The sequence below is a fragment of the Nicotiana attenuata genome, unplaced genomic scaffold, assembly GCF_001879085.1.
Source record: "Nicotiana attenuata strain UT unplaced genomic scaffold, NIATTr2, whole genome shotgun sequence".
Taxonomy (NCBI): domain Eukaryota; kingdom Viridiplantae; phylum Streptophyta; class Magnoliopsida; order Solanales; family Solanaceae; genus Nicotiana; species Nicotiana attenuata.
In genome coordinates this window covers 29,094-43,231 of record NW_017674846.1, presented here as the reverse complement: position 1 = coordinate 43,231, position 14,138 = coordinate 29,094, and the positions used below count along the sequence as shown (strand labels likewise).

The 14,138-nt window shown below is 33.4% G+C and overlaps 2 protein-coding genes across 2 annotated transcripts in view; both read right to left on the bottom strand.

Moving 5' to 3' along the window:
• Nucleotides 1-5,654: 5,654 nt before the first annotated feature.
• On the bottom strand, nucleotides 5,655-8,985 carry LOC109219348. The gene is given in 5 exon segments (XM_019383786.1): nucleotides 5,655-6,118; nucleotides 6,121-6,535; nucleotides 6,930-7,040; nucleotides 7,137-7,300; nucleotides 8,313-8,985. Coding segments are annotated over 5 exon segments (1,455 nt in total). The 5' UTR covers nucleotides 8,911-8,985; the 3' UTR covers nucleotides 5,655-5,951.
• A 4,131-nt stretch (nucleotides 8,986-13,116) lies between these two features.
• Nucleotides 13,117-14,138, bottom strand: part of LOC109219347 — a 4,457-nt gene continuing 3,435 nt past the window's right edge. Inside the window, exons 6-7 of the mRNA XM_019383785.1 lie at nucleotides 14,067-14,132; nucleotides 13,117-13,311 (exon numbers count right to left, since the gene is read on the bottom strand). Coding sequence (XP_019239330.1) covers nucleotides 13,117-13,311; nucleotides 14,067-14,132 — 261 coding nt within the window. The remainder of the gene's footprint in view (nucleotides 13,312-14,066; nucleotides 14,133-14,138) is intronic.

The window sequence follows — 14,138 nt, the reverse complement described above, 5'->3', positions numbered from 1 at the left end:
TACCCTCTTTCAAATTTTCCTTCTTTATTTTCCCTCTTTATTGTTGTGAGTAAATGGCCATTTATGTAATGGCATTTATGCTGTGGGCGTTTTGCATAAACAGCCATTCTGAAGAGTTGCACCTCTTCAGATTTCAGCCCAACTTTGGCTATAAATACAACACTATTCTGCTCAGAATTTCACTACGATTTTCTGAGTTTTCTCTCCTTCTTCTGCATACTTTTAGCATCAAACAAAGTAAAAAGTAAGTGTGATTTGCTACCAAACTTTGTGTTCGCTGAAACACTGGGGTTTGAAGTACTACTACACCAGTGTGTAATTCGTTGTATCCTGGGAGGAAATAATCCATAACCTTGGGTACTAGGAGGGGATTAAATTCCTTAAGGAAACACCATGAATTCAGTGGGCTCGAATTGGTTTTATGTCATTTCTGTTTATGTTCATTTCTGTTTATATTCATTTATATTTCCAGAATTATTTTACAAATACAGTTTACTAACACAAATCCCTTGGGTTGTCAAATCTCGTCTGCTCAAGGTCTTCACCAAAGTATTTATACTCAGTTTTCAGCCTTAGAAAAAACATACTTTGATCAAATCAAAATTCTCTCTTTATTCTACTGCAAACAAACATTGCAGTTCATTAAGACCTGCTGTGTAACAAGTCAGAGAAAAAGTAGAGTATAACACTAGTGAGGCATTGTATCAAGAAGACGAGTGTTATAGGAACTGAGTTATCACATCAATTACATTGTACTCGAAGAAACGCAATTACTAAAGAGAACTCTCTTGCAACCCAAGGGGACTGGACTAGGATTCACATTGAATCTGAACCAGTATAAAATGCCGGTGTCTTTAATTTCTGCACTTACTTTCTGTATTTTATATTCTGCTACTATAACTGTTAGGTTATTGCATCAAGTCGACTAATTGGTAAATCAGTCAACTAATAGAGTTTAAGTTTAAAAATTATACAATTCACCCCCCTCTTGTACTTTCACTTAATTTATAATTCCTAAATATTACAAGGGAAAAGATTTAATAGTCAATATTTTTAATTATTTGAAAGCCTTAAATATTATGAAAATAATTAAATGACTATCTTGTCTAGTATGAAATTTATTTTTAAGGGGTACAAGAGACGAATGATATTTCTCTAAGAACCTTCGTGCTTTTAATATGTTATATACATTATATAGAGGTAAGTCGGTCAATTTGTACTATCTATATTTTTGAGTGGTTGTGAATGATCGATCACAAGTCCGTCTCTCCTTATTTATCGAGGGACTTGGGAGGAGGAAAGCGAACAGCAGCAGAACAGGGCTACCTCACTATTTTTTTCTGGAAAACTGCAACATGGCATGGACGACCCTTATTATGTGTGTGATAACCCAGAGTCATTGCAATGTAAAAAGAAAAAATAATTACGTGTACAACTTATTTGTGGAAAAGAAAAAAGAGGAAAAAGATGGGATGATTTTGACAACTAGCCACTTTTAAAATTTTATCAACATTTCTATAGTAATTGAAAGATAGCCATAACCAGGGCTGGAGCTAGAGTTTAGATTATGGGTTCAGCCGAACTCATTAACTTTCATCCAAATGTTGTATTTGTCTACAGAAATCCATTTACTATATACGAAATATTAATTTAGAGCCTAAAATCTCGAACCCATAAGCTTCAAGTACTAACTCCGCCACTGGTCACAACTTAATAAAGCAACAATCACCTGCTTTTATGTAATTTTGACAAATAGCCACTTTTAGAATCTAATCCACGTTGTTGTTTTAACTTGTAAGTCTTTCATTAATGGTATTCCAACAACATTAGTACATGGAAAAGGGTCAAATATATTCTTCTACTTTTGAATATTGCTTATATTTAACCTCCGTCATACTATCCGATCAAATTTGTCCTATTGTTATATTATCTGGCTAAATTTACCCTTATCATCTGCGAACTTTTAAAAATTACCCTTTAATCTGTTAAGTAATCCAAAATCTCCCAATTTCCTTTTATTTAAATCACATATTGTTCTTCTTGCTCCACTATTTTCAGAAATTACTAAATGTGAATGCTAAAGGTACTAGACTATACAAATTATTCATGGATATTGTTAATTACCAATGCACCCACTTCTCTTCTTGTGATAATGAGTTTGAAACTAATTTAAAATTTTATTTATTTTTCAACCATATACAAATCGTAGAATTCAGTGGGTCTATTTATTGTGTATTATATGCAGCTGATCATCATGCATGTACATGTATATTCTAATATTTTATTGTTATTATCAGCTTAATTAATATAGAGTTCGATCGACTAATTTAAGAGTGCACATTGCGTAGGCATTTGATAAAAGCAAAATTAAATTTGACAATGTAAAGTCTCCAAGGAACTTCAACTTCTACCACTAATACTTGCAAAGTCTCCATATCTTTGGTGCAACGAATTCATTAAAGTTGGGATGTTGTAAATACTTTTGGAATTCAGACAAGCTGCCTAATTTAGATTCTTCAATTTACTTTATTTACTAACCTTTGTATTATTTTAATAATTCTTTCTCTTATTTTTTTTCTAATTAAGAAAGCATGTAAATGCTAATTATTTGAAAATAGTAAATCAAGAAGAAGAATAAGTGACTTAATTAAAATAATTTGGGAGATTCTGGGGTCACCTGACAAACTGAGGGGTAATTTTTAAAAATTTGCTGATTATATGGGTAAATTTGGCCGGATAGTATAACGGTAGGGATAAATTTGGCGGAATAGTATAACGGAGGTTAAATATAGACAATATCCGAAAGTAGATGGGTATATTTGACCCTTTCCCCTTAGTAAATTGAGTCTGACTCTCTACCTTCACAAGGTAGAGGTAAGATCTACATACATATTACCCTCTTCAGACTATACTTGCAAGAATACACTGAATATACTGTTTTTGTTAGTAAATTGAGCCTAAAGCCATAAAAGAAAGCATGGAAAAACACTGATAACACTTTTGCTAATTAGAGAAGAAAGAAGGTTGAAATTTTATAAAATGTTATTAATCATAAGGATTTAAATAGGCATATAAATAAAGCAGCAAACTCCTCTAAATAGGCATATAAATAATGCAGCAGACTCCTTCTACTACTAAAGTATTGTTCTTACTATAACTAATAGATTGAATATTCTAATAGATCAAATATTAGACTCCTACAAATAAACAACTAATTATCCTAGAAAAAACTGTAGCAGTAATAGATGCAACATCCAACATTCCTCATTTCTTGTGTTGGTGCAATCTAAAAGAGTTGTTCTTCCTCAATTTCTGCCTTGGCGGTTTGTGCTTGTGGATTCTTTTGAGTGTTCATGAACTTTCATCCTTTCGCAGCAAGACTTTTTCTTTTCTTTTCTTTTTCTTTTTGGTTCTGTGCATAAATAACAGTCCCAACAATTTTATATGGTTTGAAAGTGTGTCTATGTAAGCTTTCATTTGAGCAATAATAGAATTTGCAAGAAATGGTTGTAAGAATCTTTCTTTCATTACAACATCCCATAAACAATAGGTTTCAAGATAACATCATTTTCACATATCAAATTTGATAGCTTTTACCGGTGAAGAATTATGGGGCATTCAAAGATAAACCACTGCTTCTCATGACTGCAAGATAATATTAAAATTTGATAAGGGTTAACATAGATATGACTTAGAAATCAGCATGAGTATAATAGTTTAAAGTGGTTGAAATAGTTCTTTTTCAGTGAACTTACAAATCCATCAAGATTAATAGAGGCTCTGATACCACAATTAGAATTTTTCGAAAGAATGTAAGTTGCAAAATTACGTTTACTCATCCTTAGAAATTAGAGTAAAGAATATGTTCACTTAATGACTAGTAACATCAATATGAAAAATCAAAGGTGAAAGGGACTTGTGTGCTATAATTTTCATTTGAAATTTCCATGGCAAGACTCGTGCAAGACTGGTAAAAAAAAATATTACCACTCATCTCTTAATGAGCTTTTCATGTAGTGTTTGTTATATATTCCAGATTTGGATTAAATTGTTTAAGTAAATTCTAGGTTGAGGAAGTGGTGAAATTCCTTGAGCTAATGGATTTTCAAAATGAAAAAGTGATCATTACAATTAAGAATACTAAGACAACTAATTGAACATAGCCTTTTTGGATTATGAAGTAACTAGTAAATTTAATATGATTGACGAGATCAAAAGTTAGGAGAGAAGTTCTTACTTAAGAGGTTCGAAACAGTCATGTCCGCCTAGATAGAAAAAATTCTATTTATCATGTTTATTCAAGTTTCACAAAAGCTCAATATCTCGTAACTTAATACAGAAAAAATCATCACACTCTATCATATGAGTGTTGTCTAATGTGAAGATTAACACCCCTTTTCATAATGTCCCTCTGCTCGGGACTTATGAATTTAGGCAAGATATAGAACAATCTAGTAGGGAAAACTTTACCTTTCTACTTTTCGTTTTAGTTTCTTTGGGAACCAATTTTTATTCTTGTTTTTTTAGTTCAAGAAGTACAAAAAAGACTTGAGTAATATATTCACAAATAGCCCCAAAATGCACAACATTTTAGGGTGTAGAATACGTTCACTAAAACATTAGCATTCTTTTGAAAGGATTTGTGTTGTAGCCAGGGACAGATTAGACCAACCTGTAGCGTGACGTAAAAAAAGTATTTTCTTTCGTTTCAACAAAAGAGTATTTTTTTTTCATGATATAGAAAAATTATTTTCTTTTATTTGAACAAACTAAGTATTTTCTTTTCCTGACATAAAAAAAAAAAGCATTTTTTTCAACAAAATGAATACTCTCTTTTTATGATATAGAAAAGTATTTTATTTTTATGATATACAAAAAGTACTTTCTTTCATTCAACAAAATAAATAGTTTCTTTTCATGTTGTAGAAATGATACTTTCTTTTTCAACAAAAAAAAAGTACTAGTATTTTTTTTAGTTATCGAGCTCAAATTTCAATGTTATTCTTGTTTGAAAAAGTAAAGTAGCACATTAGTTCCTTTGGGTTTGTGTAAATTTTGAAAAGAATAATTAAGTTCTTGAAGAAAATAGAACCCTGGGGGGGGGGGGGGGGGGGGGGTAAGGGAGGTANGTTGAGGAGAGTAGCATAAAAAATTATTTTCCTAAAAATATTTTATACTCTCTAACCAAACAGTAGAAAATATTTTTCGGAAAAAGTTTTTCATTCACCAACCAAACAAGAAAAAATAAGTGATAAAACCACTCATTTTCCATGAAAATATTTTCCAAGAAAACATTTTTCATGGAAAACATTTTCCTTCATACCAAACACACCCTTAGAAGATCAGTTTTTTCAGTCCTTTTCTTATTCAATTATTCGCCAATACTTGATTTGAATATGCTAAAGAGATATATGACATATTTATTTCCAAAAAAATTTTGCCTCTGTGCTTAAGAGTTATCATAAAGTTCTCCTGCATTTATGAAATTCTTATTCATGGAGAATTACCTTAGAACGACGGTCAATTTTTCAAGAGATGAATTTAGGGACTAAGTCATGTTAAAAGTTTCTCATCTTTGTTGATCAAGGGTGATAACAGCATATTTTATTGCTAAGGCTAGTGCTGGAGATGCACTTGTATGATAGAAACAGCAGTAGAGAACTGACAGAAGTTGATAAAACAAAAGCCCCAACAGAAGTTCCAACAAATGGAAAATGAAGCACAGAAGTTATATTATAGGAAGCTAGACGGCGTACAACATATAGACTAATTCATTCTTTGCATCTTATCTCCCACTCTACCAAATTCGCCGCGCATACATGAGCACTAGTAATGTACACAAAAAACTGCTCAGCAAAAGCTTTTAAGACCATTTACATTGACTACTGGTCATATAGACAAAAACTGCACAACACCGAGAGAAGGATAAGAAGCATTGTGCTCATAAGCGACTACTGAGGAGAGATCTCCAAAAGCAGGCCAAAATGATCGCTAGGCAAAACAGGTAGTGTCAGTCTCTTAACTTCACTCTTCACTTTTTTCTCTTTGACATATGTGAGATTTGAAATTGCTTCATTCCCAATCATACTAATATCTCTTATAGTGAAATCTTGCAGTTGCAAACGAACCTGTCCAAACGTTTCTGCAGTGTCCGGTTGGCACTTAACATTTTGTTTGACTTGGTGTCGTATGTCCAACCAATTTCTTCAGGCTTCATTTTTGCCCAAGCATCAACCCATCCATCAGGTAGAGGAAATTGACCATCCAATTTGTCATCCCAGTTCATATCACCACAAAAGATTACATTTGGCTTTCTCTCAAGTAACTTCACAGCTTCCTTGGCTTGCTCGACACGTTCCTTGCTGAACATTTGATCCCATTTGGGTGGTGCAGGGCAGGGACTCTCAAGATGGCTGGTAGCAACAACCAACGTCTTATCTTTCTGAACTTCGATCTCAGCAATACACAGTTCCCTTCCCATTATCGAATTGCTAAATGGTTTGCAACTGTAGGATTTCACTCCAAGTTTGCTTAACTGCAAAATTTTGTCAAAGACCAAGTTTAACTAATAAAATGGACTAAATTCTCAAAAGAAAAAAAAAACTGCAAGGATTCATGTTGAGCAATTATTGAGATGTTCCACATTAGAAGTGAGAGTAAACGACAATACTATAGAGAGACTTCTATTGTCTAGGGTCAAAATGAAAGCTCTGTTATGCTAAGCGAAAACTGAGGCCTCTCTAGGTATAATATGAGAACTAATTATCTTTATTCTAGCAAGAATTCCAGAACAATCATAAGTGCTCAAAGCAGGTGCACATAATAGATGATATATCATGGTCACAAAGAAAAAGAAAAGAAAACTAATCATTATATTATCTGCCCTAACACATCAAATAACAAATATGCAAGGCGTATTAACTAATCACCTGCATGCAGAAGTATCCTCTCGTAAGTTCCATCACATTTGAAATCGAACAAGAATACATTTTCCACCAACTAGACTGCTGAAAAATGTCATAACTTTCTGGAGTAACCTCCTGAATGGGTGACAAAACAACAAATTACAGAGTCAATAACGTTCATGCAAGAAATTGTTTCTCTTTCAAAGCTACATATCTGTAAATGATGATAACCTGAAAACATATAACATCTGGGGAATGCAGTACAATAAGGTCACCTAGAGCTTCCATCCTCTTGGGCATCTCTATATCTGCAAACCATACATTATAGGTCAAGATCTTCAACGCTTTGGAGTTACTGGCTGATAAAGTTTTCCCTGGTTTCTGCTCCACCGAATCTGCAACACAAATCACTGCACTTATAAATAAGGAAAGAGTAAGGCAGCATAAAGTCAAAGTTAAGAGACCAATTTATCCCAAAAAGTGAACTCTTCCAACATAAAACCTAGATTTCCTTGGATAAAAAAAGTGCGTAATAGCATCATTGGCTTATTACAATAAATCAAACAAAGATGTTGGGAAAAGTTTGGAGATCAAGAGTTTCACAAGCCAACAATTAATTCAATGTTTTAGGTGCAAAACAACAACTTAAAAGTTCACAAATAATCCTTTTCAATTGTGATAAACATGCTAAACCACCTTTTCCCATACAGTACTTTTATTCTTTTTTCTCCTGGGAGAAGTTCCGATTATCATATCTCTCTACATGATCCAACCAGTCAACAAGATCATGAAGATCAAGAATCAATCAGCATATTTCGAATCGGGGCACACAAGGGAAAGATGGAAACTGCATATCTTCTCAATCAGAAGACTATTACTTAAACAAATAGATTTATTACAAATATATCATGAAGCAAGTACAACTAGTGCCGCTAGTTAAAATCTGAAATCAGTGATGAAATGGGGCTGAACTCTAAGAGGAGTTCAAGATATCACATCAGTCAACTAAGCCTCACTCTCAAACTAGTTGGCGTCAACTATGTGGCTCCTATACATCCATTCCAGACCGTCCCATTTCATTCCGATACAGTTCAAAACATCCACATATTCAAGAAACCACCCCTAAAACAGTATTTATGCTAAATCCAACAAAAACAGGACATCTTTTATCAGCTAATTTCAAAGACAATTCTCCATTCTGCTCCATTTGGTCCCACTTCATTCCAACGTGGGAGTCCAAAACGTATCCATTTGTGCTAATGCAAACCTACTCCAAGACACCATTATATGCAAGAAACCAATAAAAAAGGAGTCTCTTTTATCAGCTAATTCATGTTAAAATATTTATAAAGAATGTAAATTCCATAGACAAAAAAACAGAATTAAACAGAAAGAACTTGAATATACCCGAAATGTCAACCGCCTTAGTTCCAGTCCTGACACCCCTATATCCCACAGAATCAATCTCATCCTCCTCAACCCCATCAGTGTCCTCTCTATTTTTCCTCTTGGTTGCAGCATTTACACATCTAGCCCTAACAGACTCCTTCACCTCATCATCAACCCTAATAGGAACCCTACTACTATTCTTCCCCTTATTATTACAAGGCCTCAACAAAGGCATAAAAACACTGCCAACAGAAGAATCTAACTCATCATCATCATCAGTTTCAAGATTAGCAAGTCCAGAAGCTGAAGCCCTAGTTCCACATACATCACAGCTTATACTGTGATAAGGGTTCAAAAAGGTGCAAGCTTTACATGCCCATTTGGGTTTTATGACTGAAATTGATGGGTCTGGTGAGATTGAGGGTGGTGGATCAGAAGAACAGATTTGGCAGCATGATTTTTGGGATGAAATAGGAGGGTTCAAGAATGTGCATCTTGAACATGACCAAGAAGACATGATTGTGGTGTAAACTAGGGTTTTGATAGGGTTTTGGGGGAGAAGAATTGGTTTGATTATGGGTAGCAAGTGAAAGGGCATTTCGAATATTGAAACCATATGTTTGCCGCTAATAAGTTGCGGTTGCGTTAGCCAAGATGCGGCAGTGCACGTTTATCCAAGAATAGTAGAAAATGAAGGTAAAAAAAAAAATCCCTAGCCAAAACAAAGGTAGAAAAATAAAAAAGAAAACAAAACTAGAAAAAGAAAAAAGAGATAATGGAGAGACTAAAAATAAAATATTATCCATTTGAAAAAAAATTATGAAAAAAGTAAATCAAACGTATTATCCTTTGCATATGACTTTTTCTTCACATCTTGATCAAATGAAGAATGTATACTCATTTTATGTTTATTTCCCTGAGTCTTAATTTTTTCGGCTAAATACATAGGCCGCATCATATTTCATTTGAAATTTTAACTAAAGTTTATACCTATTAACTATTACCAATCCTCCAAATTTATGGGCCTAAAGCCTTACGAGCTTTGGCTTCAACTAGCTTCGCACTTGAATAACAAGCGGGATTTTTTCTTTCCTATACAATATTTGAAACTTATTTATCAAAATTATCCTAATTTTGTATATTACCCGCACTAAACAAAGATTACTTACAAATTATATACAATCCATTATTAATGCCTTAAATTAGCGGATTCTTTGCTTGGAAAAAGGCATAACCGAAGAGAACAATGGTGTTAACCACGTCTGAGTATCTCATGGTGGCAATAGCAGCTCCCATTTTCGTTTCTTCCTAAGCTTTATGTTTCCTGAACCCGTTGGAGCAGGCATCGCAAAGAAATTTTCACTTCTAAGCCCTTATTCAGACATCCCAAATAGTAATCAGCAAATTTAGCCCAATCTGTAATTGAAATTAAAAAAATTATACGAGTAAATCAACTCCATGATAATGAAGCACAAGAGTATTATAATTAACAATAAGAACAAATTCAACTCTATAATTATGTAGCACAAGAGTATTGAAATTAATATAGAGAAACTACACAAATAAAGCCAATTACCAAATAAAATGACACATACACAAAACAACCTCTGAACCCTATAATATTTGCACAATATATTCTACAAAGCTACTAAAAGTCGAAAAATTGCAAAATAAAGAGGAAATGATAGATAACCTTATTCTTGGTGTTCACCACCAAGCCAATGAAAACCTACAATTACATATTGGGCAATTCAACCTCTAATGAAGCAAAGTCGCTGTATGGAAGAATTGACTCCAAAACTTTTGGGAATCGCATTTACAGGAGTAGGCCTCCCAAGAAAATTCAGAAGAAGGAGCGAAAACATCCACTTGTCTCTAAGCCCACTGAGAAGAGACGGAGGATTCATGAAGAAAGTGTTCTTACTTTGGAAACAGAGGAAGGAGGAGGAGTTTACTAGCCAAAAACAAAGGGAACTACGGCTGCTTATGAAGCCATGCTCTCTATAATTCAATACATTTTATGTGGAGGAAAACCCCTATACATTGTGACTGCAGCAACTGATGAGATCTTAACTGTGCTAAAGAATGATAAGTAGTATTAACATCAATAACCTTGACAAGAAAAAGTTGCAAATTGAGAAGCTGTTGAATACATTATACTGTTCTCTCTCTTTGTCATAATTACCTATTATAAGAAAAGAAAAGAAAATAATGCATGGTACAACATCATACAAATTAAAAATAAATTTCATATAAATTTAATACAAAATTTGATATATCCACAACAACATACATAATAAAAATAAATTTCATACAACTAATTATATAATATACAACTTATCTACAACTTTCATACATCCTTCTTACCCAGTTAAATACAACTACAACATCATACAACTTAAATACAATTTTAATACAAATTTTATACAATGTCTCTTGTATATTTTATATATTTTGTATCCAATTTGTATATATTTTGTATATGGTGTGTGCTTCTTCCTGACTAAAATTTCAATCAAAACTTATTCTCTTAATACAATTTTGATACATATCAACAACTTCATGTAAAAAGATAGTATTGATAACTTAAATATAAATTTTATACAACGATTCTTATATTATACAACTATTTTTTAACTTTCATACGACATTCAAATAAAAAAAATATATAACTACAATAAAATACAATTTACATACAATTATAATACAACTTTACTATAATTTCGTAAGTATATTGTATGTCCAAGTATAATACAATTTTACTACAATTTCGTAAGTATCTTCTTCTTCTTCTTCTTCTTCTTCTTCTTCTTCTCACCAAACAACATCAAAATTGAGATATAAACTCCAAACAATATTCCCAATTGTTTGCAATAACACCCAATCCAAACAAATAATAATTTTTAAAAATTCAAATTCGATTTCAAAGCTTCAAATCTTTTTAATGGCTGTCAATGGTGGAGAGTCAAACACCTTCAGAATTTATTGATTGATAGTTTCAATTTGAACACCAATTGTGCACACATGAAAGGAAATTAATAAGTTAAAACTCTATAGTAAAACGATTGAAATCCATTGATGACCTCAAAATTGAGATATAAACTCCAAACAATATTCTCAATTGTTTGCAATAACACCCAATCCAAACAAATAATGATTTTTGAAAACCAAATTCGATTTCAAAGCTTCAAATCTTTTTAATGGCTGTCAATGGTGGAGAGTCAAACACCTTCAAAATTTATTGTTGACAATTTCAAATTGAACACCAATTGTGCACACATGAAAGGAAATTGATAAGTTAAAACTCTATAGTAAAACGATTGAAATCCATTGATGAATTCCATAAAAAATATATTACAACATGAAAGGATAAAAAGTAAGAAACATCAGAGGAAGAAAAATTGGGGAAAAGAACGAGAGAAAGAGAGAGAGAGAGAGAGAGAGAGAGAGAGAGAGAGAGAGAGAGAGAGAGAGAGAGAGAGAAGAGAGAGAGTGAGAGAGAGAGCGAGAGAGAAGAGAGAGAGAGAGAGAGAGAGAGAGAGAGAGAGAACAAGGATGGGAAATAACTGATTCCTTATTCAATTCCCAGCTCAGGGGATTAAAAACCACAACCTACACTCGCAGGATTTCAACTTCATTATTGAGCAAACTTCAGATTACAAACTATTGTAACCTAGGAATTAAACTCTTAATCCCTCACTAACTTGTAATAACCCTATTACAAGCCCCTTTGCAATAACTCTATTACAAAGCTTACAACTCGACTAACCCTAGCCAAGACACAAACACAAGGTTTATGGTTTTACAAACGGTTTCCTACACAATGCTTCGTATCTAAGCTAAGTAGGAATTACAAGTAAATCACTTTAATAAATGTGCAATACAACTAAGTACATGTAATAACTCAATGCAGGAAACTGGTCCTGTGTTATGTTGTTCTTTATTCCTGAAGCCTTGAGAGGCACTTGCAAGATTGACACACTTGAGAGAAAGCTTAATCGATTCTAGAATGTGCATGTGACTTGTTTTTGCTTTGCTTCATGTTAATATTTTCCAGGTGATGTCACTTAGATGATGTTAGCATAGTTGGTGCAAAGGCATTCCCCATAAAGTGACTGCTGCACTGTTGGCCTTGTTGCGTGCGTGTAGAGGAATAGTTGCAGCAGCTTTACAGCTGTGGGGAATTAACTTAGTACAACAAGCAAGGGAACTGATGTCCATCTGTTCGCATGTCGTTTCTTTGACTCTAACATGTCCCCGACTTGAGACTTGTTGTTCTTGAGCACTTGAGGATGTGGAACAGGTTCCCCCACCTGGTTCTTCAAGTTTGTTAGATCATCAAAATATAACACGTCACATAACCTATCAATTTCCCTTTTTTTGATGATGACAAACTCGTAATTGAAGTTCCCACTGAAAACCAGAGTGACATGCATACTTCCTGTATTCCCCCTAAACTTGTTCCCTCTCTTGCCTGAACTTGTTCCCTCTCTTGTTCCCCCTCAATTCATTTTCCCCCTTTTGGCATCATAAAAAGATTAATCACAAGCAATAAGCAGAAATAAGTCTAGCCTAGCTAACTCATGCCATATGTGTGCACACAAACATGACTAAAAATAGAGCATAAGAGCAAAGTATGCATAGTGAAACGACAAGATATTCATTAATTTTGGAAATAAACAGGGAGCAGTACCAGTTATTACATAATCATCCACAAATTAAAACATCAAAAAAAAGAGTACTGGTCACTAAACATATCTAAATAGAAAAGATCAAAACAAAGGGCAGACAACTTAAACTTGACACTGGGAAGGGAATGATTTTAAGTAGCACTAGAAGGGGGAGGCACAAATGAGGAGGCAAGGGTTCTAAGGAGGATGTCCATTCGAGCATTTACTGACACCTGCTCGTTAAGCAACCTCTCCTTCAGGTCCTCGACCTGTTTCCTGAGATCAACATTTTCCTTTGTCAGATGGGCAACCTCTGTGCTTTGTGAACTGCTGGAATCAGGTGTTTCCTGGGCGTGACTGAGCTGACCTTAGAGTATGGCATTCTGTGCCTTCTAGAGATGTTCATAAAAACCCGAAAAACTGAACCAAGCCGAAAACCAAACCAAACCGACCAAAAAATCGATACTTTTTAGCTTTGGTTTGGTTTTAGTTTTGAATTTTAAAAACCGATCAAATTTGGTTTGGTTTTGGGTTTAATCAGAAAATAGCTGAAAAAATGGAACCAAACCGACTATAAAATTAGCAATTTAAATTTATTATTACACCTATATATATATTTATATTTCTCATATAAAGTTTTTAAAAATTTTATGGTACATATTAGTCATTTATATTTTTAGTCTAGTTCTTTGCTATTTAATAATCTAATTCTTTGCCTTTACATTCTAGTTTGATTGGTAGTTTTCTTTTGCTAAGTACAAAAAAAATATTTCATGCCAAAAATAATCGATTTTTAATTGAGTACTTAAATTATTCACCACTATTTGATTCAATTATCATCAATATATCTTGGTAAATGATAAATTTCTCAAAGAGCAATTGATTTGATGGTGTTAAGTTGAAAATGTAGTCGCCGGAATTTGTGTTTGATAGTGTATGTCTCATATTTAAGAAAAAACCGATAAATAACCGAAAAAACCAAAACATCGACAAAAACCGCATTGATAAAAAGCAGACTTAGTTGGTCTTGATTGGTTCCAATATTTGAAAAATCACTTACTTGGTTTGGTTTCTTTTTCGGGAAAACCGACCCAAACCGAACCATGAACACCCCTAGTGCCTTCATCTTCCTTATCTCTTCAATGGCATTATTCTGAGCTTCAATCAGCTGAGA